The 25,113-nt window shown below is 52.9% G+C and overlaps 5 protein-coding genes across 5 annotated transcripts; 3 read left to right on the top strand and 2 right to left on the bottom strand.

Moving 5' to 3' along the window:
* Window positions 1-369: 369 nt before the first annotated feature.
* N7477_004865 (Acyl transferase/acyl hydrolase/lysophospholipase) lies at window positions 370-8,174 on the top strand (the record flags this gene model as incomplete). The annotated part of the gene is made up of 8 exons (XM_056966528.1): window positions 370-1,875; window positions 1,935-2,390; window positions 2,435-6,134; window positions 6,200-6,315; window positions 6,375-6,767; window positions 6,832-6,903; window positions 7,370-7,429; window positions 7,599-8,174. The coding sequence occupies 8 exons, from the start codon at window positions 370-372 to the stop codon at window positions 8,172-8,174; spliced, it is 6,879 nt and encodes a 2,292-aa protein (XP_056823309.1).
* Window positions 8,175-8,617: 443 nt separating this feature from the next.
* N7477_004864 (ABC transporter integral membrane type 1) lies at window positions 8,618-13,971 on the top strand (the record flags this gene model as incomplete). Its single annotated transcript, XM_056966527.1, has 15 exons — window positions 8,618-8,857; window positions 8,961-9,776; window positions 9,831-10,110; window positions 10,160-10,393; window positions 10,450-11,097; window positions 11,201-11,223; window positions 11,291-11,453; window positions 11,514-11,873; window positions 11,938-12,061; window positions 12,136-12,207; window positions 12,265-12,315; window positions 12,389-13,072; window positions 13,124-13,207; window positions 13,284-13,664; window positions 13,728-13,971. 15 exons carry the CDS (start codon window positions 8,618-8,620, stop codon window positions 13,969-13,971), a joined length of 4,404 nt encoding a protein of 1,467 aa, XP_056823308.1.
* A 1,224-nt stretch (window positions 13,972-15,195) lies between these two features.
* On the bottom strand, window positions 15,196-20,150 carry N7477_004863 (Acyl transferase/acyl hydrolase/lysophospholipase; the record flags this gene model as incomplete). The annotated part of the gene is made up of 6 exons (XM_056966526.1): window positions 15,196-15,611; window positions 15,650-15,805; window positions 15,862-16,482; window positions 16,565-17,592; window positions 17,696-19,574; window positions 19,631-20,150. The coding sequence occupies 6 exons, from the start codon at window positions 20,148-20,150 to the stop codon at window positions 15,196-15,198; spliced, it is 4,620 nt and encodes a 1,539-aa protein (XP_056823307.1).
* An 813-nt stretch (window positions 20,151-20,963) lies between these two features.
* Window positions 20,964-22,823, top strand: N7477_004862 (cytochrome P450; the record flags this gene model as incomplete). The annotated part of the gene is made up of 6 exons (XM_056966525.1): window positions 20,964-21,041; window positions 21,110-21,262; window positions 21,319-21,379; window positions 21,442-21,699; window positions 21,760-22,125; window positions 22,189-22,823. 6 exons carry the CDS (start codon window positions 20,964-20,966, stop codon window positions 22,821-22,823), a joined length of 1,551 nt encoding a protein of 516 aa, XP_056823306.1.
* A 529-nt stretch (window positions 22,824-23,352) lies between these two features.
* N7477_004861 (Branched-chain amino acid aminotransferase II) lies at window positions 23,353-24,855 on the bottom strand (the record flags this gene model as incomplete). Its single annotated transcript, XM_056966524.1, has 5 exons — window positions 23,353-23,601; window positions 23,664-24,298; window positions 24,474-24,614; window positions 24,719-24,754; window positions 24,822-24,855. 5 exons carry the CDS (start codon window positions 24,853-24,855, stop codon window positions 23,353-23,355), a joined length of 1,095 nt encoding a protein of 364 aa, XP_056823305.1.
* Window positions 24,856-25,113: the final 258 nt, after the last annotated feature.

The following is a 25,113-nucleotide window of genomic DNA, read 5'->3' as shown; positions in this document are numbered from 1 at the left end:
CGGGCGTTAACATTTAATGATTACATGGCGCGGATGATCGACAAGTTTCAGGGCCGTGACTGGGGAAACTGCTGCCTGATCAGTCCGATCTAAATCCGGCCCCTCAAGGGCCCAAAGGGGCTTTAGACTGTGTCATCTTGCACAAAGGAATGGAGAGTCTGGGCTGCAAGCTCAGCTAGCGTTGCTGCACGGTGAGACGCTTAGGGCTCAAAATATCGGGCCGACCCACTCAGCAGATCCAGTCTGCTCCATTCTCCGACCTTGCCTCGTCGATGCGCTGAGATAAATAAAGGAATATGGCTGGGCTGGTTCCAGCGGTTGGCGCGAGAGTATGCCGTAGCCTAAAACAGGCTGCTAAATTCTGCCGCCATGTTGATCTCAACCGAGGAAATCCTACATCCGGCTGCGTTGTCGGACTCAACCTCTACAAGTTGGTCTACGCTGGAGCAACCATCCGCCTCATGCTCGTCCACAAACCTTTCGGGCAGCCAAATCCTCACTATCTCCTATGGCGACTTTGCACACACACTCTCAGTCACCACAGCGTCCTTTCCTGCTGCGCTCCAACTCCGCGATGACTTTCTCCATGATCTCAAGATCGCCGGTGGGGCCGTTCCTGTGTCCTCCTTAGTGGAGCTCTGGGCCCGCTTTATCGGCTTTACCGTTTACCGTCTGGAACGGTCGCCTGGCGGATTGGCAGACGACATTCGACACCTATTGACAATCGCCTTGGACACCTTCGACCGCGACATTCTTCAGCAGCGCGAGATTCATGGCGTCGTTCACGCTCTTGAAATCAAGGCTGACGTCCAGTCGGTCATTCTAGCCGCCTACGTGCGGGCCCGCCATGCGCTTCGCCGGGTCAGTCGACCAGCCGCGCCCTCAGCGCTCCTGACCGCCGCACAGGAGCGCAAAGCACGTCTCTATGCTGTATTTGGAGGCCAGGGCAACGATGAACGGTACTTTGAAGAGCTGCGTACGCTTTGGCAGACCTATCGCCCGCTGGTCGAGGACTTTATCCTGTCAGCGTCAAGCATGCTGCAGCGTGAGGCCCTTGAGGATGGTGTCAGTCGCTTCTACCACAACGGCATGGACATTGTCACCTGGCTTGAGCATCCAGATCGCGAGCCATCGTTCAATTACCTGATCGGGGCGCCTATCAGCATGCCACTGATCGGCCTGTTGCAGCTGGCCTGGTATCGTGTTGTCGGCCGCATCGTGGGCGCCACACCCGCTCAGCTTCAGACAGCGTTCGCCGGCACCACAGGACATTCTCAGGGCATCATCCCCGCCACCGTGATTGCTGTTGCGCAATCTTGGACACAATTTGACGCGTTAGCGCTTGACATGCTCCGGCTACTGCTAGCCATCGGTACCGGAAGTCAGGACCATTTCGCCGTGGCCCAGCTACCGCCGGCCGTCGTTGCCGATGCGGAAGCCCATAGTGAGGGCTTTCCGGGGCCCATGCTGAGTGTGGCAGACTGTCCAATTCCCCAGCTGCGCACCTATGTGGCCAAAGTTAACGAGTATCTCCCTGCGGATGCCCGCATCGAAGTGACTCTCATCAATGGGCCCAACCACGCAGTCCTGGCCGGACCGCCACTGTCGCTGCACGGCTTCAACGTCTGGCTGCGCGGTGTGAAGGCCCCTGCTAAAGGGGTGCAACATCGAATTCCCTTCAGTCAACGACAGCCAGAGATTCAAACCAGGTTCTTGCCCATTACCACCGCCTTCCACAGCAGCTACTTGACTGACGTCGCCTCTGGTGTACTAAAGCGTGTGGGCGCTCTCACTATTACGGGCGATCAGCTCCGTATCCCAGTCTTCTGCACACGAACCGGTGCTGATCTGCGCAAGTACGCGGGCAGCAATCTGGTGCCCAAGCTCGTCGCGATGATCACGACACAGGAGGTTGTCTGGCCCGTGCCGTACAGTTCCCAGGGGCTACCCACATCCTCGCATTTGGTCCCGATGGCGCATCTGGCATCGGAGCGTTGACCAATAGACTCAAGGAGGGCACCGGCGTGCGTACCATCCTCGCCACTGGCAGCTACAGCGCCAGAGCCGAGCTGGGTGATCGAAGCGAGTTCTTTGATTGGAACCCGGCGCCTCGGGGCCTCATATACGGCACTATTTGGCGTGATCGGTATCGACCGCGGTTAGTGCAAATTACCGGCGGTGACATCCTGGTAGATACCAAGTTTAGTCGCCTGCTAGGCTTACCCCCGGTGATGGTGGGCGCCATGACGCCAACCACTGCCTCCTGGGACTTCTGTGCTGCCATTATGCGTGCAGGCTATCATGTCGAGCTGGCCCTGGGCGGCTTCCACCAAGCCACCCAGCTAGAGGCAGCCATCTATGAGCTGCTTGACGCGATACCGGCTGGTCGGGTATCACTTGCAACATTATCTACGCTGCTCCTCACGCGGTCAAGTGGCAGATCCCGCTGCTGGCTAAATTGCGTGCGGCCGGCGTTCCCCTCGAGGGACTCACCATCGGCGCCGGCGTTCCTTCTCTTGATGTGGCTACCCGATGTATCAATGAACTTGGTCTACGGCACATGGGCTTCAAACCCGGCGCCTTGCCCGCTATCCACCAGGTGCTCGACATTGCCCGCGCCCACCCGACCTTCCCTATTATCCTGCAATGGACAGGCGGACGAGGCGGCGGTCACCACTCTTTCGAGGACTTTCATCAACCGATCCTGCAGGCCTACGACGCCATTCGTCGGTGCGAGAACGTGATTCTCGTGGCAGGTAGTGGCTTTGGCGGAGCCGATGACACCTTCCCATATATAACGGGTGACTGGGCCCGCCATTACAACCGGCCACTTATGCCCTTTGATGGTATCCTTCTCGGTAGTCGTCTGATGACCGCCAAGGAAGCGCACACTAGCCCCGCTGCTAAACAAGCCATAGTGGATGCACCGGGCCTCGATAACGAAGCTGATTGGGAGCAGACTTACTCAAAGCCCGCCGGCGGCATTATGACTGTGATCTCAGAGATGGGCGAACCTATCCACAAGGTGGCTACGCGCGGCGTACGGCTGTGGGCTGAGTTTGACCGCACTATCTTCCAGCTCGACCGTACAAAGCGCGTCGCGTACCTACAGAAAAACCGCGACTACATGATCCAGCGGCTGAATGCCGACTCGGTTAAGGTCTGGTTCGGCCAGGATGCCCAGGGCGCCGTTGTGGACCTGGAGGAAATGACATACACCGAGGTTCTGCGGCGCTTCGTTGCGCTTACGTATGTAGCGAGTGAAGGCCGCTGGATCGATGAGTCCTATCGCCAGTTTCTGTACGATTTTCTGCTGCGCGTTGAGGCCCGCATCAGCGACGAGGCCGCGAGAGGTGCAAGTAGTGATATTAGTCGTGATGACCTCGCCAACCCAGAGGAAGCGCTAGACGCTATCTTGGAGCGACTGCCACCCGCCCGGGACCAGCTTATCGGTACCCAGGACGCGGAATACTTCCTGCACCTGTGCCAGCGGCGAGGCTCGAAGCCTGTGCCGTTCGTACCCGTCCTTGACGAGAACTTCGAGACCTACTTCAAGAAAGACTCGCTCTGGCAGTCGGAAGACCTCGCCGCTGTGGTTGACAGTGATGTCGGTCGGGTGTGTATTCTACACGGCCCGGTGGCAGCGCGCTACTCGACCGAGGTGGACCAGCCAGCTCGCGAGATTCTCGATGGCATTCACCAGGCGCATATAAACTATCTGCAGCAGCGAGACCAGGCTTACCAGCAGGATGGCATTCCAATTGTCGATTGTTTCAGCCCAGAGCCTGCCCTAGAAACCTGGCGGCTGGAGGGGCTAGGCATTCATTGCGTTCCCGTTGGCAATACGGGTGCGGTACTGTATGAAATGAAGCCTTCGACTGGCTCGCCCGGCGCTTCAATCACTCCATCTCTAACAGAGTGGCTGGCAGCCTTAGGCGGTGCGAATGGGGGCTGGCGCCAGGCCTTTTTCCACACGGAGACGATCGTACAAGGCCGGGCAATTTGCGAAAACCCGCTGCGGCGGCTGTTCCAGCCCACGCGCGAGTCTTATGTGATGGTGCAACAGGGTCACGCGGGTCCCAAGGCAGATCCAATAATCACGCTGTTCGAACATCGGCCGCACTCCGAACCGGTAAAGGTGGTTGAGATACGGGTGGATGAGCCCGGCATCATCACGCTGGAAATCACAAATTACCGCAATGCTGGCGGCGCAGCCTGCGGGCTGCAGTTGAAATTCCAGTTCCGGCGCGAGGCCGTCTACGCTCCTATACACGAAATCATGGAGGGCCGTAACGAGCGTGTCAAAAACTTCTATTACCGGGTTTGGTTCGCGGGCGAAACCCCCGAGACATGGCCCTCGGTACACGACACCTTCTACGAATCGCAGTTCGAGGTAACAGCTGACTCGATTGCTGAGTTCGCCCATTGTGTACAGAATGCCAGTGACGCCGCTAGCAAGCGGCGCGGCAAGCAGTTGTCGGCACCGCTAGATTTCGGCGTCGTCATTGGCTGGGAGGCGTTGATGAAGCCGCTCTTCTCGTGGGAGCTCGACGTTGATCTGTTGACGTTGGTGCATCTCACCAACGGATTCCGCATCCCAGCTGATGCCGAGCCTATCCAGGCCGGCTACACGCTCGAGACCAAGTCGCGTATCAAAGCCATCACCATTGAGGAGGCTGGTAAGATGGTCGAGGTGCACGCGGACGTCTACCATCAGAACAAGGTCGTGCTGGAGCTGAGCAGTCAGTTCCTCTACCGGGGCCTGCACACTGACTGGGAGAACATGTTCCGCAAAGTTGATGAAGAGGAGATGGAGCTTTGCCCACGTACTCCAATTGAGATGGCTTTGTTGCAGTCGAAATCATGGTTCCAGCCCCTAGACCGATCCCTTGACCTGCACAACCAGACCTTGGTTTTCGTGCTGCATTCAACTTACCACTATGCAAGCAAGGACACCTTCAAGACAGTCACTACCTTGGGCGAAGTTCGCGTGAACTCGTCGCTTCCTGGAGGCTCCCGGCTGATTGCGACGGTAGAATACCGCGCAGTAATGTGCCGTGGCAATCCTGTCATGGACTATCTGAAGCGCCATGGTAGTCCTGCGCACAAGCGCGCCTTGTTCGACCAGCCCAGTCCATTGACTAACGGAGGGGCTTCTCTGATTCTCACCATGCCCCAGTCGAATGAGGCCTACGCTCACGTTTCCTGGGACTTCAACCCTATCCACGTGTCAGCGTCACTGTCGCGGTATGCCGATCTACCTGGCTTGATCACGCATGGCATGTACACCTCCGCGCGGGTGCGCGGTCTTGTTGAACACTACACCTGCGCCTCGGCCATTGGCGCTTTCCGCAGCTTCCACTGTTCCTTCACCAGCATGGTGCTCCCCGGAGACGAGATTGAGGTCATCTTCCAGCACATCGGCATGCTAGCGGGGCGCAAGATCGTCTCGGTCGAGGCCAAGCACGTTGCTCGCGGCGAGACTGTCCTTCGGGGTGAGGCTGAAATCGAACCCGAAGAGACGGCATTCCTCTTCACTGGTCAAGGCAGCCAACGGGAGGGCATGGGCATGCAGCTCTACGCGCGAAGCAAGGCGGCTCAGCAGGTTTGGGACTATGCCGACGCCTACTTTTCCGACAACTACGGCTTCCGCATCACCGAAATCGTGCGTAACGACCCCAAGGAGCTTACAGTCTACTTTGGTGGGCCCCAAGGTCGACATATCCGCGACAAATATCGTAGCATGACTCGTGAGAGTATCGCGGAGGATGGTAGCGTCCAGCTGCTGCCGCTCTTTCCCCAGATCGACGAGGAGACCGAGTTCTACACCTATTACTCCTCTCAGGGTTTGCTCTCGGCCACACAATTCACGCAGCCGGCCCTGACGCTCATGGAACTGGCCATATTCGCTGATCTGCAGTGGCGTGGGCTAATTTCGGAGCGCAGCTCGTATGCTGGCCACTCGCTGGGTGAGTATGCCGCGCTCGGAGCAGTAGGCAAGATCTTCAGTGTGGAGTCCCTCGTTCAGGTAGTTTTCTATCGCGGCCTCTTAATGCAGTATTCTGTTCCCCGCGATGACCGGGGGAACTCAGACTATCGCATGTGCGCGGTGGACCCCGGCCGCGTAACGTCCGGTGCGTATCATTCCGTGCATCCTGCTCATTGTTTTCAGGCTGATTTTTTTTTTCTCGCATGCTAGGTTTCGGGCATGAGGCTCTCCAGCTCGTGGTACAGACCATCGCTACGCAGACCGGCTCCCTACTGGAGATCGTCAATTTCAATGTCTTGAACTCTCAGTATGTCTGCGCCGGACAAGTAAGTGGCACGCCCGCTCCTTTGATGTGGCTGTAACTAACCGAGTGGGGGAACCATAGATACATGCGCTCCACTGTCTCACCGCGGTGCTCAACCACCTTCATGCCAATGGATCGTTGCCAGACTCGCCGGGGCAGATCGCTGCCCTGATAGAGAGACAAATCTCACAAGTCGCGCAGACGAAGCCACCCGCGGAATTAATCCGCGGCTGCGCTACGATTCCCTTGCGCGGCATCGACGTGCCTTTCCATTCTTCGTCGCTGCTGCCCGGCGTGGCAGGGTTTAGACGCTGTCTGCTAGACCTCATCGACAGCCATGCGTTAGATCTCAAATGTTTCGTGGGCCGGTATATCCCGAATCTGACGGCCCGACCGTTTGAGTTGAGCAAGGAATATTTCGAGCTTGTCTACAAGTTGACGGGTTCGGTGGCGCTCGAGAGCGTTCTGCGCGAGGTATGTCCATCTGTTCTGCTGAACGAAGATTATCGACTGGACGAATCAGCTAACACTGACCTAGTGGGAAACATACCTCGATCCAACTGGTCCCGATGGCCTGCAGAAGATCGAGGGCATTATTCAAGCAATGAAAGTAATCCGATGATCACATGCGTAGTAGCATTGCACTCGAATTTAGACCAAAATTCGGCTCTAGACTGTATCAATTTAGTCTCTATTTCTTCCCTTTCATGTATTTGGCGAATTTTTTCTGTTCCTCGCCCATTCGTATAAGTAAGACTCGATCGACGTGGCTGGTCGTTCTTGGACAATATCCACTTCCTCTAAAAAAAAGGGTATATAAACCACGAGGCCCTCTCTTTTCTGGCTTGCCCCATCTCTCCGTCCTTCATCGTCCGCCCTCTCTACTCAAAAGCAAAAGCTGCGTCGTTGTACTCATTCACTATGGTGTCCTTCCCCACAATCACGGCGCTCTTCGGAGCCATAGGCGGCTTCTTTCTCTTCGACCCGAAAGCCTTCCCAGGCCTATGGCATGTCGGTCTATCTGCTGCTTTTCTAATTGCTTTACCGAACATAACTGATGGACTAACCCAATCTAGGCCCGGATTCTTCTCGTCCTCGTGAAGCATCTGGTCTGGAACGGCAACCATGCTCTCACAGTGAGCCCGTCAGCAGCCTCTCCTGCCCCCCTCGACCATCTTTCGCCCCCGCACACCAGCTCTTACTGCTCTATTGTTGAGCTTGATATAAACATGCACAAATCCAATAGCACCTTCTATGCCGACCTTGATATTAGCCGCATTGAGCTCCTCCTCACTTTATTCAAAGACGCCATTACGCCGCTCTCCCCCCCGCGCTACGCTGGCGCCCGAAAGTCCCTATAGTCGTCGCAACCGGCGGAGACCTATCATCGCCGCGCTGGGAGGTGTTATGTGTCTTTTCCGTCGCGAGATCAAGCTCTATCAGCGCTACGAACTCGTGTCGCGCGTCCTGACCTGGGATGAGAAGTGGTTGTATATTGTCAGCTATTTTTTGAAGCCTAGTCGTCAGCCAGTAACGGAAATCACGGAAGACCGCATCCTAGCGTCGGCTGTTTCCAAGTATGTCCTCAAGCAGGGACGACAGACGGTACAGCCGACGGAAGCCTTGCGGAATCTGGGTCTTTTGGCGGGTGACGCTGATACCCAGGCTGCAGCCGACAATGCTGCTGCTGCTGCGCCCCAGCTCCTCCCTTTGCCACGCCAGGATGTGGTCGATGGCTCAGCTTACCTTGGGGGCGAACCTGACTCATGGACTTGGGCCGATGTCGAAGTGGAGCGACAGCGTGGCCTAGCGATAGCAAAACATATGACGGGCTTGGATGCTTCGCAGAAATTGGGGGCCACGGCGGCCGTGTTGGGTTGACAGAGTGAGAAACGTGGAGACTAGACGTGATGCTGTAGGGGCCGGAGGATTTGGCAGCAAATCAGTGTTAGACAGCTATTACGATAGAGTTGAATGCTAGATGAGCGTGCGCAGCCGGGAACTGGATGTTTCTCCTGACACTGCGTCTCTTGGCAGGGTCGTAAGCCCTAAATCTCACTGTGCAGCTCATAGCCGCACGCTAAAGCTGATCGAACACCGGCTCCACCGTCCCCTTTCCTCCGTCTTACCCGTTATGGAACTTCGAGGAACGAATACCTCCAGATGACTGTTCCTCACCCGTTTCCTGTCGCCCCACTCCGGCGGCTACTTGTCTTGAATCGGTCTATTCCTCCACCGGGCGAGGAGGGAAATGTGTAAGAGGTGAAGGGGAGAGATCGACAATCTCCATCCACGCCGTTTGTGCTTTGCATACGAACTTTGTCATGGCATCACGATGGCTTCGTCCCCGGACGACAGTTTGCTCTATTGATGTCGAGGATCGCTTCGGACCATTAGTCAGTGATCTTTGTGCCTCCGGCTTCGATTTCACCTGGTACTTCGAATCCGTCATTTTGACCCTGCCGGTGACGCTGTTCTTTCTCCTCTGGGCCCTCCCACGGATTCTTTCTCTCCGTCGAGAGAGTGTCAAAACCAAAGGTGGTTACTATGGCATTGCAAAGCTGGTCAGTCAAATCCTACCACGTCAAAGGGACCAACGCCAAATGACAAATATCCTAACTTAACCCGGATAACCCCTATTGGAAACCTCATTGACCGGGTTCATAGGTTGTATATACTCTCCTGGCCGTTATCCAAGTGATCCTCATCGGTCTCTGGGCTTCCCCCTTGGCCACAACCACTCGCGCCACGATCGGCACTGCTGTGGTGACGTTGCTGGCCTACATCGTGCTAGGGGTTCTTTCTCAGTATGAACATTCACGCGCCATAAGACCGTCTACCATCAACAGCGGGTATCTGTTTCTGTCATCACTACTTTCCTTGGCCGAAGTTCGCACCCTGTACTTTGTCGAGACAAATCGTGCTGTTCCCGCCCTTTACACCGTCAATCTCTGCCTCCGCGTGGCTGCACTCGTCATCGAGTCGATTCCAAAGACCTCAATTCTAAAAAGTGCCTACCAAAATCCTCCCCCGGAGACCGCTACGGGTGTGCTGGGTCTGAGCTTCTTTACATGGATTAACCCTCTCTTGCTCCTGGGCAGCCGGACGGACTTGACAGTGGCGCAATTGCCAGAGCTGGAAGATGCGTTCTGTGCGAAAGGGCTTGGACCCAATGGATTGGAGACGCTCTGGAGAAAAGGTAAATTTGTTGCTTGCGTACGGCGAATAACCTCCGCTAATCTCTCGTTGCTAGGCTCCAACTGGGATCAGCCACATAGTTTGCTCTGGGCGTCAATGCGGTACTATGCCGTACCTTCCTTGCTGGGAATTCTGCCTCGAGCCTTGCAGATTGGCTTTACCTTTGCCCAGCCGTTTCTAGTTGATGCCACTATCACTTGGGTCGATGCGCCGGATGAGTCTTACACTATGAGCCAAGGATATGGCTTGATCGGCGCTTTCGCTCTCACCTATATCGGCATTGCGGTAAGTAGTGACATATGGCCTATGGCCCTCCAGAATGGTGGCTGATCCGCGCAGGTATCCACGGCACTGGCTCAGCATCAGGCCTACCGGTTGGTTTCCATGATGCGGGCTAGCATGATCGACATGATGTTCCGTCATATTACTGTCATGCAGGACAGTGACATTGAATCCAACGCCCCGGTCACGCTCATGAATGCGGATATTGAGCGTATCTCTTCTGGTCTGCGGTATATTCACGATGTCTGGGCGTGCATTGTTGAGATTCCTATCGCCTTATGGCTACTTTGGCGCCAGCTAGGCATTGCAGGTATCGCTCCCATTGTTGTCGTGATCGGTGAGTCTCTTTACCCCGTCTGGTGGCATCTGTGGCTCATATCCTTCAGTGTGTATGTTACTGTGCATCCTAATCTCCGCCTTGGCTGGTCCGCGTCAGAAATTATGGCTGGAGGCTATCGAGAAGCGCGTAGATATTACCGCACAAGTACTGGGATCAGTCAAGGGTATCCGAATGGCCGGTCTGACAGACAAACTCTACAACATCATTCATACTATGCGTATTCATGAGGTGAAAATGTCCAAGCGCTTTCGCCGCCTTTTGATCTTAGTAGTCGCCGTGGGTAAGTTCTATATCGATTTAAACCTTCCATTCAACTATGTACTGACTATATCCTAGCTTATAGTAACTACTCTATTTCCCCTCTGGCCGCCTTCCTGATCTACTCACTAAACGCGCGGGGCCGGACTGACATAACGCTTACCCCTGCCCGAGCGTTCACCTCGCTAACGCTCTTCACACTCCTCTCCACCCCTATCTCTAACCTAGTCGAAGCCGTGACGGGCATTGCTACAGCCGTCGGCTCTATCAAACGGATCAACCTCTTCCTACAGTCTCCCGCCCGGGGCGATGATGGCCCTCAAAGCACCTCAACTGTCAGCTCCGAAACCCAGTCTACAATGATAGCCGCGGAATTAGAAGAAAAGAAAGTGGCAGACGTCTCCACTCGTGAAGCTCTATGTAGCTACGACTCTTTTCTAAGACTGGACTTTATCGCCCACGGCCGCAGCACCGGTTGGGAAGAGAACAAACAGAATGTTATCAACGAAGCCTCATTCGAGATTCGGCATGGGACCCTGAACATGATTGTCGGCCCTGTCGGATGCGGCAAGTCTACGTTCGCCCGCATGCTACTGCGCGAGACCCCGATTGCTACCGGAACGCTCCATGTTAAGGCCAGAGCTATCGCTTATTGTGCGCAAATGCCCTGGCTGACCAACCGTAGCATGCAGGAGAACATTTTAGGAGAGTCTCTCTTTGATCTGAGTTGGTACAACACAGTGATACAGGCATGTGCGCTGGACGATGATATTCGCAATCAGCCGAATCGCGATCAGGGCTTGCTGGGATCTGGGGCCACCACACTCAGTGGGGGGGCAGAAGCAACGTGTGGTGAGGATTTTTGTTAAAGGAGAAAAATGATAAGAGCTCGCTGACAAAACCGACGATGGCTGTATAGGCCCTGGCACGCGCCGTGTACTCCCGCGCGGAGATATTGATCCTTGACGACGTGTTCAGCGGCCTCGATCGCACGACTGAGGATGTCGTCTTCAATAACCTCCTGGCCTCTGGTGGACTCTTGCGTCGGACGGGAACAACTATAATAATGACCAGCAACAACGGTATGTTGAATGACTTTGCGTAATGCATGGGATTGAGGGCTAATCAAACTACCCTGCCAGTCTCCCGCCTCTCGTCCGCCGATCACATCATCGCCCTTTCCAAGTCCGGCACAATAGTCGAACAAGGCTCTTACAAAGAGCTGATGGTGCGTCCGGAGAGCTATATCCACAGTTTGTCGGTACCGGAGGGCAGCAGACGGACCGTGGAAGATGATCTGGAGATCACGGCAGTTGCCGACCCCAATATGCACCGACCACTTAGCCTGGCCGCCCTCGATCTCGAAATGCCGCCGCCTCAGGATGGACGGCGAACCGGTGACATGTCCATCTACTGGTACTATATTCAGATTCTCGGATTTTGGAGGTCCCTCATTTTCATCTTGCTCATTGCTTCCTATGTGGTGGGAATCACCTTCCCTAGTATGTGTTCCTCGAACTCGCATTGGAATCCAAAATACCATGAATATCGAGCTGACTGGATTAGCCATCTGGGTTGAGTGGTGGACTGCGTCGAATTTGAAACATCCGAATTCGATGCTTGGATACTGGCTTGGAGTCTATGGCTGGATTGCAGTGATGGCAGTGTCCACGCTCGTCCTGGCTTGCTGGTTCGTTTTGGCCCATCCTTTACACTAATATAATGGGGTAGTCATGCTGGACGCTGAGGCTAACATCTCTTTAGGCATCTGATGTCCAACTTAGTTGCCCGCGCGGCCAAGTCCATGCATGCCCGACTTTTGAAGAATGTTCTGGAGTATGCCCTTCTTCCCTAATTCTAGTCAGTCAAGGTGTCACTAACTCCGTCGACCAGTTCCCCGATGTCTTTCTTTCACGGTACCGATGTCGGCCAAACCGTCAACCGGTAAGCCCCCAGACTCTGCGCGGCAGAATGTATCCTGCTCGTGTTGCCATTGTCTCCTGCTCACGTCTTGTAGATTCAGTCAAGACCTCCAGTTGATCGACATGGAGCTACCTCTCGCCGTCCTCAATACCATTCTCACCTTCTTCACCTGTGTCGCTCAGATGGTGGTCGTATGTGTCTCAACCAGCTACATCGCTGCGACGATTCCGGCCTGTTTGCTAGCTTTCTATTTCGTTCAGCGGTTCTATCTCCGTACCTCGCGTCAGATGCGGTATCTTGATATTGAAGCCAAAGCGCCTTTGATCTCGCACTTCCTTGACACCCTTAACGGCTTGGTAACCATTCGCAGTTTCCACTGGGAGGCTCAGTACCGCGAACAGAACGCCAAGTTGGTCAACGCCAGTCAAAAGCCATTTTACCTACTCTATGCCATCCAACGCTGGCTGGAATTGGTTATCGCACTGTGCGTCGCCGGCTTTGCCATAGTACTGGTGGGAATTGCTGTCGCTACGCGGGGCAACCTCAGCGCCGGCTTCCTCGGTGTGGCTTTGCTGAACATTGTCACCTTCACGGAGAATCTGCAGGGCTTGATCATGCAATGGACCGTTCTGGAGACCTCAATTGGTGCCGTGTCGCGTATCCGCCACTTCGAGCGCACCGTCGAATCCGAGCACCAGGAGCATGAAACGATAGATCCCCCAGTGTCGTGGCCCGACCAGGGAGCCATTGAGTTCAAAGACGTTGTGGCCTCGTATCGGTACGGAATCTAACCCCTCCCAATGAGGTAGCTGCTGATATTTGAGGACAGAGACTCCTCGAGCAACGCTCTTGATCACATCTCACTCACAATCCGGCCTGGCGCCAAAGTCGGCATCTGCGGGCGCACCGGGAGGTATGATTGTCCCATTCTGGCGTTCTTGCTAGAGCTTGTCAATTCCGAGCTAATCAATTCGTCTTCTTCCCTCCAGTGGCAAATCATCACTTGTCTCCTCACTCTTTCGACTTATTGAACTGACAAGCGGCGCCATTATTATCGATGGGTTGGACATCTCCACCCTCCATCGCAACCAGCTCCGCGCCCGGCTCAATTGTATTCCTCAGGAGCCATTCTTGCTGCCCGCTTGCTCTGTTCGCCTCAACATTGATCCTGGAACCACTCTCGAAGACGATACCTTAATCCAAGCGCTGCAAAAAGTCCAGCTTTGGGATGTGGTCGAGACACTTGGTGGCCTTGACGCAACCATCACAGCAGAGACATTCTCGCCCGGGCAGAAACAGCTCATCTGTTTTGCACGCTCTATGGTGTGCCAGGAGGGCAAAATCCTCATACTCGATGAAGCAACTAGCAGGTGGGTTATGACGTCGTTCCACGTTGAAAATACATCCCAAGCAACTAACCGAATTAAACATAGCATCGATACCCAAACCGATGAGATCATCCAATCCCTCATTCGAACAGACTTTGCTTCGCATACAGTCATCGCGATCGCGCATCGCTTGGAAACAATTGTCGACTTCGACGAGGTGATTGTTATGGAAGCTGGGCATATTAAAGAACAAGGCCCGCCGGGGGTGCTTCTGGAGGAGAAGGGCGCATTTGCTGAGCTCTACTGGGACACTGGACGGGCTCCAAATCGAACACCACTGGCCTTTTGAACTCATTCTTTATCTCTCTGCCGGTCTAGATAGATAAGCCTTTATTATGTTTCTTGTGTTCAATTTTCGTGCAAGACTACCTATTCAGCTACCTATAGGAAGACATTCCGAATCAGCATCAAGATCCTTTGAGGTCACTGGAGTTTCTCAGGCGCTCTGATTTCTAAGTAGGCTTCCAATGGGGAACTCGTACTGGAGGTTAGAGTGGGTGATCATGGCTGAAGCCTTGTTTATCAGGTTCTGAAAAATAATAACATACATGAGCGGAAACAGAAGATTTGAAAAAAGAAAAACATGATAGATAAAAAATGGCTATCTACCTTACAATAAGAGTCTGGTACTGCACTGGACTTGATCTCGCCACCTCAAGTCGGTAATACGTAGAAAATTCCGTGCTGTAAATGAACGTGAGGAGACGAGAAATGGTAACATAAGGGCATTACGAGCACTATGCATATATTGCATCTTCAATATAATCATGACCTGACGACATTGTCTCCTTTTGGGTACCGAGACACGCGTATACTCCTCGAAGACACCTAAATGCTTGTCTGATCTCGATGAGGAATATATATTCTGGTCAGAAATAAGTGTTCTGCATGGTCTAACGGTTCTGCAGTACAGAAATAACCTATAACTTTAGGTTACATATATAGAGAGAGCCGCACGAAGAAAAATAGAATCTCAGATGGCGCCCATACTGAGAAAGGCAAGTTTTTCCCCTATGTAAGAAGCACTAGGAAGGAATCATACTAGAGCTAACATACGTATGTACTGCCTAAGGCACTATATCTACAGGTTCAATAGGCCGTAAGACGATTTACAGAGATAGCTTATAGAGCCCTACAGCACGATGGTCAGAAGGTAATGACTTGTTGCAATCATCATGGCAAGCGCTTGGACATGATGTAAGTGCTTGGCCATTCGACCGAATGTCCATTTTGCTTTTTGGCCTTCGCCTCAGTATATTATCTTTAGGCAAAGGTACACGATGATACAAGCGAGGCATGCCGGGGGTCAGAAAATCTGGACAAATGTAATCTAGGTGCTAGCATGACACTGAACCGGACCCTGGCGTTGTCAGGGGTACCTATCTTTCATCAGGAGCGTCAATCAAAATTCATCAATTTGCATTGCTATACTGGCTCTATAAACTTAGCCAGATTATTTATTTCAACCACATTAACTCCATAGTGTCCTGCAGGATGACATGTCAAACGTTATTTACAATTTAAAAGAATACTGCACAGTCGACCCTAAACTTGCTGTCGCCCTGGCAGTAGGATCCAAAAGCACCGCATTTTGCTGCGCTGGCAGATAAGGTGCTTTGGTCTTCGGTACAAACATGGTGTTTGTCACCAATCCATGGTGGAAGAAGCGGAATGCTTTGCGATAGCGCGTCTGGCGTTTCTTCCGGTACTCTTCGAATTCAGCCTGCTCCACCATGGCATACAAGTACCGTGGATGAACCACGATTGCCTGGGCGCCTTTCTGTCCGAAGCCAAACGAGGTGAGAGAGAAAGCCTTGAGGCCGCAGGTCTGGATGCTTCGATTGGGATAAACGATATACTCGTTTTTCTCTAAATTGCCGTCCACGCTGTCGAGATTGCGGTTGCCGGGGATGAGGCCGCTGTCGAGCACTTGTAGACCGCCGTTTAGCATCCATGCCCGGCAGCACCCTTGGGGTGTCCTGTAAGATATTTCTGTGAGATGGCGAAGAGCGGATTGCCCGATGTGCGACCGAGGTGTTTCATTTGGGCTTCCAGAACGGAAGCCTCGTTTTTGTCGTTCATCACTGTGCTAGTACCGTGAAGGGTGACGAAGTCTAGATCATCTGAGAAGGAGTTTAGTCAAATGAAAGTCGGTCAAGTAGGGAAAACGAAGACACACCTATGCCGAGACCAAAGACCGCCAGAGCACCTCGAATGGGCGAGATGGAAGTCTGGTTCTTCCAAAAATCATTTCCGAACGTATCCAAGGCTTCCTTGCGCTGGCGCTCGGCATCTTGCTTGACGAATTGAAGATGGTGCTCGTATTCCTCCCGGTGAATCTCGGGAATCGTGCCATCCTCGCCGGCCAGCTGGTCTTTCATACTCTGGACTTCCAAGTCGATAGACTCCTGAATCTGAGAAAATCGTGCCTCTAGGCGACGCTTGCGATATTTCACATCTAGCAATGGCGATGGGTACCGACTTTTGGCCTGTTCACGGGCATTGGTCAAAATGCCCTGTCCTGGAGCGGGCACCGAACGCCCGGCCTTATCACTGGCGGTGCCCACCCAAGCAATGACGCCCTGGATAGGCAAGCCAAGATCCAGCGCCAGTCGCGCAGATGTAATCACTTCGACGCCGCTTCCCTGTGACTCAACGAACCCGCTCCGGCTCTCCGCCGAGGGTCGCGACATCTCTTGGGGAAGTCTGCCCTTCTTTGCCTCAGCAGCCGCATCCGTAATTGCTTTCATATTTGCAAATTCTTCCGCCACAGGTCGGTCGAGATCATCATAGCCTCCGACTAGACAGATTTTCGCCCGACCGGTCATGATCGTTTCATATCCGGTCTCCAAAGATTCGACCGAGGTGGCACAAGCACCTACCGCAGTCCGAATGGGTCCGGATGAAGAGATCAGCAGCATGTTGACCCAGGCCGCAGTGGTGTTGATGAATGTCTCCTGCAGTATACTCTTTCTGCACATCTTTGTCCAGATATCGTCCCCGGAACATTTTCTTCAGAGACTGCATACCTCCTATGCCAGAGCCAATACAGTTGCCAAATTCCGAGACATGGATATATTGGTATAGCTCATAAGGCTCGGTGATTCCCGACGCGATTAACGCTTCGATTGTGCTCACCAAGGTGAAGAGAGTTCCACGGTCAACTTGGGTGACAATGTCGTCCGGGATGCCATAAGTGCGTGCATCCCAGCCAGTCGGGACTTGACTTCCCACGGCATGGTCATATTGTAAGGCTTTGGGGATCATCAGTACGGCCCCTTTCTTCAAATTGACAGCGCACCGCTCTCCCTGCGGCAGGAAATCAACATATTTCTCGCCGTGCTCATTAAGAAGCTGTTGCGCCACTTCAAGGGAGACCTCGAAAGGTGGTAGGTCTTCTTCGAGGACAATCTCTTGCAATACTTGTCTTTTCCCTTTCTCATACGAATCTGTGTCTGGTTCCACCAGTCTGATTCCTGTATGGGCTAGGATATGCTCTTCATAGCGAGCCTTGATGTCAAGATCCTGGACAGCCTTTTGAGTCTTCGCGTCGACCCACCCGGTGTAGTCTTTGCCGTCTAATTGGCCGTTATAGTGCGTGATCAGGCCCATCATCCAAGCCATTTCAACGCAGCCTTCTAGCGAGAAGCGTCCGGTAGCCTCCATCTGCCACCTGGTGCGAGAGTTGCCGAAAGGCCCTACCTCGGAGAAGCCAGTCACTACCACGACTCGATCGAGATTCGCCATATTAAGCAGACTTTCCCGTAAGAGTTGAACTTCAGCCGTCTCGTCAGGTAGCTTCGGGAATGTGAATGGAATGTTTGCAAGACAGGGCCGAGCTGTCTTCTCCTCTTTGACCTGGGAACCGAGAACGGCAAGCTTTTCTTCGGCCTCCTTTTCTCGAGTCAGGCTAGCGCGAAGTGCGCTTTGATCGAAGATGTCCCGGCGGACTCGATCCAGCGTGGCTCGGAGATTTGGGATGGTGTTCAGCCCCCCCGGTGAGATCGGCATACAGTGGCTGAATGTTGCATTGACTCGCCAGCTTGCGGGTCAACAGCACCAGAATGTAGGCTGCCATCTCCGCTGTCGAGAAGGTTTGCACGCCGTGGCGTTCGATGCCCGCGGCAACGATGTTGTTATCCGCCATGAGCCCTGTGCCGCGAGTCCATCCGATCACCGCGCCACAGATGGACAGATAAGTGGACCAGCTCTCCGAGTGCCACTTCTCGAATAGCGACTCGAGCGCAAGCTTGGACTCGCCATACAAGCCATCATTGCCGAATGCACCGTGATTGGGGGACAATGGTAAAATGACTTGGGTGGGTCGCGTGCGATACCCGCGGGCTTGCTTTTGTTTCTTGATAGCACCCAGCAGACGTAGTGTGTTGGTGAGCATAATCCGATGGGCGAGTTCGGAGCGTGAATCGATGTTGTCGATCTCTCGTCCAGACTCTGAGATGGCGGCGAAAGGAATGACATGGTCCAGATCCCACCCTAGTCCTGCATCTGAGAAAATGTGCTCTACAAGGCCGTCAAGGTCTTGTTGACTGCCCTGATTGAAGGGAGCAATAATAAGCTCAGAGCCTTTGGCACCATACTCGACATAGAGGTTCTGGTAGAAGCGGGTGGTGGACGATGAATAGCTACTGGTAGTGACGACCACTTTGGCACCGCCACTCAAAAGCCCTTTCAGAACCTCGGCATTAATTGACCCCATACTCACTCCTGTCATCAAGACGTACTTGTTAACAAAGGTTACCCCTTCGCTCCAAGACGATTGGACTTCGTCGCGGTATAGTGTGGTTAATGACTGGTTGGTCCGCCAAGATGACTGGCCACGAGTCGCAATTGTGATCGGTGCAAATATTGGGGCCTCGCCACGAGGGACTTCGCTGTACTTGATGTTGCCCTTTTCATCCACATCGGTACTGGGACCCTTGATGAACGCATCGTGATTGGCGGCCAATGGCTCAAATCGAGGGATATGAGTCGTCTCACACCGTTCCAACAGGCGATGCACAATGGCCTTGGCCTCAGAAGAGCGTGAACCCCAGAGCATGGAGTGACTGCCGGCCAGGTAGGTCATCATGCGCACTAGACGTGGGCTGGATCGGTTGGCGATGGCGTTACTATATTTGGCGAACTCGGCATCGGAGAATTCACCACGCAGGATCCGATGAAAGATGTCCAGGGTGTCTTGCAAGACCCAGTTCCAGCTCGAGTGGAAAATACGGAGCTTTGGGGCGGCCCAAAGAGGACGAATACCGGAGAGGAAGAAATCTCCCACCTCGGCCGCGATGCCGTCCAATTGGCTTTGCAGCTCTGCTGTTGCCAGTTGTGCCTTCAATGCTTCTTGGGCATCATGTCTCAGGTCTTTCCCTAGCAGCCGTGCATACAGTTCCATCAGTGACTTCTTGAGTTTGTCTTGGCCCTTCACCACGGCTCCGAGGGCTGCACTGTCCACTGGGGCTGAGACTATAACATTGGCCGTCGCGGTTTGAGCAGACGCCGAGAAATCCAGTCCGTGATCAGTCCCATATTGGCGCACAATATCATCGAAAAATGATTGTGCCTCTTTCGAGTCGACCAATCTGGATGAAGTCTGTGACGTGCTTGCTCGCAAGAAGATTGGATCCTGACGACCTGAGCTCAGACCCCATCGAGATTGTAAATAATCACGAACATCCGCACTGGAAAAGCCAGCAGGAAGCTTCTGTGCAAAAACCTTAGACACCAGGCCCGTGGAGACTTTGTGTAGCCGCCCAGAGAATGCCGCTGCCGATTGCAGCAGACCGGCCAGCTGGTCGAGTGGCATTTCCTCTGGTTTCTCGGGAAGCGAACCGAACTCGGCATCAAGATCTCCCACAATCTCATTTTCCATTGTTGATCGACCTAGAGAAGAATTAGTACCACTCTTTGGGCCTTGAAACGCTGGGAGGACAAGATACCGTTGGCTAAAGCCTTGATCGTTTGCTGCGTGTCCAATTCGCCATAGTTCTTTCGCAACTTGCTGGCAATAATAGCCACCAGGATATCCTTTGCATCTACCGGAGTGTCCGGGATGGGCGCGGCATTAGTGACCTGCGCTGAGGCGGTTATATCCGCCTGAACTTCAGATGGAGCCGTTGTTGGGTGAACTGTCACGGTCGCTGCGGCAGCCGTGGCCGCTTGGGTGGTAGGTAACGTAGCAGATACTCCGGTGCTTTTTTTGCTTTCTGCTGCTGCCACTGGAGCTGCTTCCAGAAGATATTGGATTTCTGGTGCGTTCTGCGCGTACGAGAGAAATCGTCGCTTCATGTGGCGGGCGGCATCATGGGATTTGAAGTATAAAGCTACGGTTTTCTTGAGCATGCCTGTGAGGACGTCTGCTGGCCCGATTTCGATAAAGCGTTCAACGTTATATTCCTTGAGAAAAACATCTTGCGTGGCAATCCTATCGAGCAAAAATAAGTTCGTGTACTTGGTCATTGTACGGCTTTCGAAGTGACAGTGGCTTACCATTGGACTGGGGACGCAAATTGATGTCTATAGTGTGCACCTTTGTGATCAGCGATTTGAAACTGTGACGGGATATTGCAAAAAAAAAAATTGAAAATCACTTACGCTAGCAACTCAACGAGGAGCAGATATGCCAATTGTCGCTCAACTTGGGGTTGCACTGTGATGGGTGACATTACGAGTCCTCAGCAGTGTCATCCACACTCATCCGCTAGGATATATCAAGTGCGCAGAAGATTGACTATCAAGATCGATCTATATGTCTCCTGGCTCGATCCTTTTGCCACGAGTCTGATCTTGTTCCATAACGTTCCGCCGCCGCCGGAACATTATGCAAGGGCTACCACGTGGTCAGCTACCAGGAATCAAGCCATGTGGTCGGACCTGGATCGGAATAACGAGGTATGACACTAGCTGCTCACCCTACATGATGACCCGACATGATTTGGTGGGGGCGAAGGCTTACAGGCGGAACTAAGTAAGAATTTGCGCTAACTGTGTTGGTGCGTCTAGTAAATCCTTGGGTCGGAAACCATCGGCAACGGCGACACAGATGCATAGAATAGTAGGCTAATACGAAGCTGATTTGATGTCAGACAACTCTGGTATCGCTTCCAAAGTCGTTGGGGCGTGGTTCAATCAATCCAAATGGAGTAGGGCCACTCGCTATCGAAGTATTTCTGCTGTTTTCCGTGTCTGGGTCTAGCACCATTTGATGTTTTTTTTCTATAATGACAGCCCGCATTCATCTTCCATTATTCTGGTGATCATTCATGATTCATGATGGAGGCAATCAATCGACTAGCGGAGTTTCCTGTCCTGGCTTTGGTCAAGATAGTTCCTCTTACCTTTTTAGCCTACGTGAGCCCTCGTACCTATATGCCTGCCTGTCTTTAGCAGAGTTGCATGCTAACTGCTCAATACTCAAGGTATTGGCCATTATTGTCTACCGCATATGGTTCCATCCTTTGGCAAAGTTCCCTGGGCCTGTTCTGGCAAAGGTTACAAATCTCTATGGCGGATACTTTGCTTGGAAGGGCGATCTACACGTGGACATGTTGCGCTGTCATGAGAAATATGGTGTGTAGAATACGTTGCAAGGCCTGCGCCAGTTTCATGCTGATATGCTCTGCGACAGGTGACGTCGTTCGATACGCACCCAATCGTATCCTCTTTTAATACCAACACCGGGTTGAAGGGTAGGTGATGTATGCTTCCTTTCTTACCCCTTCCAACTCGCTCACTGTATGTTATGCTGTAGATATCTACGCCTTTAGCAAGCAGTTTCAGAAGTCGACCGTCTATGGGGCCATGGTCCACCGAGCTCCCAACACCCTCACCCTCACTGACAAGAAACAACACGGTCGCAAACGCCGCACCATTGGCCAAGGGTTTGGAGACAATGCACTTCGTGGATTCGAGGATACAATCATGAACCTGGTGCGCGCATTCTGTGACAAACTGGTTCAGGACACTCCTGCAGGCGAATGGTCATATCCGCAGAACATGGCCAAGTGGTGTACGTCTTTCTTTCTTGATCGCATGGAGTAATTGATTGCAGCACGCTAATAATCGTTAGCAAACTACCTGACCTTCGATATCATGTCGAGCATCATTTTCGGAGAAACTTTCGATCTCATCGGCAGCTCCGAAAACCGTGATATTATCCAGTCCATTGAAGATTCTAACGTGCGTACGGGAGTTCTCTTGCAAGCGGGCGAATTAGCTACGCGCCGCCTCGACCGCAAACTCTTTCCTCAGGCCATTGTCGGCCGTAACTATTTCATCCGCTTCGTCAACCAGCTGCTCAAGAAGCGCATGTCAGCCAAACCCTTGAAGCGAAAAGATGTGTTTTCGTTCCTGCTCGATGCGGTGGACCCGGAGACAAAACAAGGGTTCACCCCGGCTGAGATTGGAGCGGAGAGTACCACCCTGATTGTCGCCGGTATATAGCTCCCATGCCCATATCTATTGTCCTTCTGGTCAGTGCACTCATCTGAAAAAATAGGATCCGATACCTCTTCCACTGCAATCGCATCCACCTTCTTCTACCTCTGCCGCTACCCTGAAGTCTACGAAAAAGTCAAGAACGAGATTCGCTCTGTCTTTGCCGGCCCCAATGATGTCACTCTTGGACCCAACCTCTCCAACTGTGTCTACCTCCGAGCTTGTATCGATGAGAGCCTCCGTATGTCTCCTCCGGCCGGCAGCTCCTTGTGGCGGGAGGTCATCCAGGACGGTGTCGTGATCGACGGGCACGTCATTCTTCGCGGCTACGATGTGGGTACCTGCATTTATGCCATCCATCATAATGCCAAGTACTTCCCAGAGCCATTCGAGTACCGCCCTGATCGCTGGCTGGATGAGCCCGAGAAAGTTCAACTCGCCCGCTCTGCATATACACCCTTCTCGATTGGGCCTCGCAGTTGCTTGGGCAAGGGACTAGCCCTGACTGAATTGACTCTCACCATGGCCTACCTGTTGTCCAAATATGACTTCCGTCTTGCATCTGGCACCGAAGAGGTGGGTGGTGGTTCAGTCTCTCAGGGAATCGGACGGCACCATCAAAAGGAGTACCAACTTCATGATCATGTCACGGCGGCGAAGAATGGACCAATTGTGCAACTCCGCGTACGCCAGTAAGCTATGTCAGTCGGCAAAAAGACAAATTGAGGGATACAAAAGGGACTGTATCGTGATAGAAGAAGAATAGACTACTTTCGCTCCTTATTTTCGCTACATTTGTATGTTTAGTCCGTCGTGCCTTGAAAGCTGAGAAGTCAGCCCCATACGCACACTTCATTTCTCTTGGTATTTTTTGACAACCACCGGATGAAGGAATTGCAGAACACCCTATAACGGCGGATCTGGTCTCTACCTCTTCTTGTCTTGTGTGCACTGGAATTATGTCGATGAAGTAGCTGTTTTGATTGGATAAACAGGAGCCTGGGCCACCCCTCCTTGGTCACTTGAACTGAAATTAACCCACGCGGTGTGGGATTCGGTCCACAGGCCTCGAGCGGGAGGAACCAATTTGAGGACAACAGACTGCTATCAATGCAAGCTTCCACTTTTTCTTGTTCTTCTATTCACTAAGTTGGGGGTGCCGATTAAATTGACCATTTTCACTAAATTCGTTTGTCAAAAACCACAAAACTCTATCTCAAGTTTTCTAGCCATCCACTCCATCCAGCACCTGCTTCACCTCAAAACACCATCCCCGTCCATCCTCACTATCGCCACGCTGAGTACCCGTCAGCTCTACATATAACTTCTGACAGACTGGACCGGTGGTCTTCTCGCCCGTGTAGACAAATTGGTCCCCATGCGACTGGTGCGTGATGGAGCGAATGGGGACCAAACAAGCGGCAGTACCCACGGCCATGACCTCACTAAAAGTCGACAGTTCCGCATACTTGACCTGATCCATGATTAACCATCAGCCTTGTATTTAGCGGCAAGTGAGGAGGTTGACAAACTAACCGTGCGATGCTCCACTTGATACCCCAAATCTTTTCCGATCGCCATCAGACTATCCGACGTGACGCTGTTGATAATGTTATCACTCTTTGGCACGACCAAAACCACCTGCTGCTTCTCCCCTTCTTGCTTCTTGATTTGGACACCCAGGAAGCCGGAGGTCGAGAATTCATCAATATCCTCCCCAGACTTGCTGTCCAAATGCAACGTCATTGGGAATCCCGCTTTCGTCGCCTTTTCTGACCACTTCATCACGGGCGCATAATTACCCCCGATCTTGGCATGGCCGGTACCCTTTGGGGCTGCACGGTCGAAGTCTTCCATAATCACAGCCGGGAGCGGCGAAATTCCGTGGTAACTACTGAAGGGCTGGACATAAACGCACAACATATACTCTGTAGGTGGTGTGAGGGCCAAGTGACCGCGAGATCCGAACAACACAGGCCGGATATACAAAGCTGCACCACTGGAGTGAGGAGGAACCCACTCAGCGTTGTGAGCAACGGCTGCATTGACAGCGGCGATGAAGTGCTCGATTGGTACGGGTGGGATGGACACGACGTCGGCCGAATGCTGCATGCGCGCGGCATGGAAGTGTGGGCGGAAGATTTGGATCTTGCCGCTACTTGTGCGATAGGCTGGTTGAGGATAAGAATGTCAACTCAATCACTCTGAACACTGTGGAGACAACGGGCAATTTGTCTGGCTATCAATAGAGCCCACCATCAAGGAGGCGGTACTGATGCTTGAGGGGATAGGAGATACAGGATGGGAGAGAGCTAGGTCATTCCCCCCACCCCGCATGTTGCGTACCTTTTAGGCCCTCATAGACCTGCTGCCCATAATTCAGGGCTGGTGCCAGTCCATGAATACGTAGATATGGATCAGTGACGAACTTAGGCGTCGTCCACTCGCCCCCTTCGACCGAATAGGTAGATTCTATGTGGCCATTGACTGAAGAGTAATAACACTGTCAGCTACATCATTAGAGGCATTACCGGTGACTGATGTCCAGACAGCCGAAAGAGTCAGGTAAATATCTCAAATTTGGCACCCACCCATGTCGGTCACGGCCAGTCCCAACTTAGTCCATTCTAGTTTCCTCACGTTAATGCTTAGTAGAGAGGAGACCGAAGCACGTAAACGGATAGGGTCACTTACCGACATCAGGCGCAGGGGCAGGAGGGAACGCCATCGTTATAATGAAAAGGCAATGTGAATCAATCGACAATTGGTAGTAAAAAAAAAAGAAAGAATTCACTGGCAAAAGCGAGGGGCTGAAGCGATAAAGTATCTAAGCAACGAGTTGTGCGATTACACTCTCTATCTGGCGATCAATACCGCGCGTAGCTACATCAGACTCATGCGGTATAGGGCTTTCTGAGTATCCACCGGTCTTGGGCAGTAATCAAGTCTCGATTCCAGCCACCGGAAACGATCCCGGAGGAAATCC

This window comes from Penicillium maclennaniae (assembly GCF_028827695.1).
Source record: "Penicillium maclennaniae strain IBT 15551 chromosome Unknown utg000004l:1.0-3007600.0:1.0-3009580.0, whole genome shotgun sequence".
Lineage (NCBI taxonomy): Eukaryota > Fungi > Ascomycota > Eurotiomycetes > Eurotiales > Aspergillaceae > Penicillium > Penicillium maclennaniae.
Note: the sequence above shows the minus strand (reverse complement) of the source record. Positions and strands in the feature narration are given on the sequence as shown.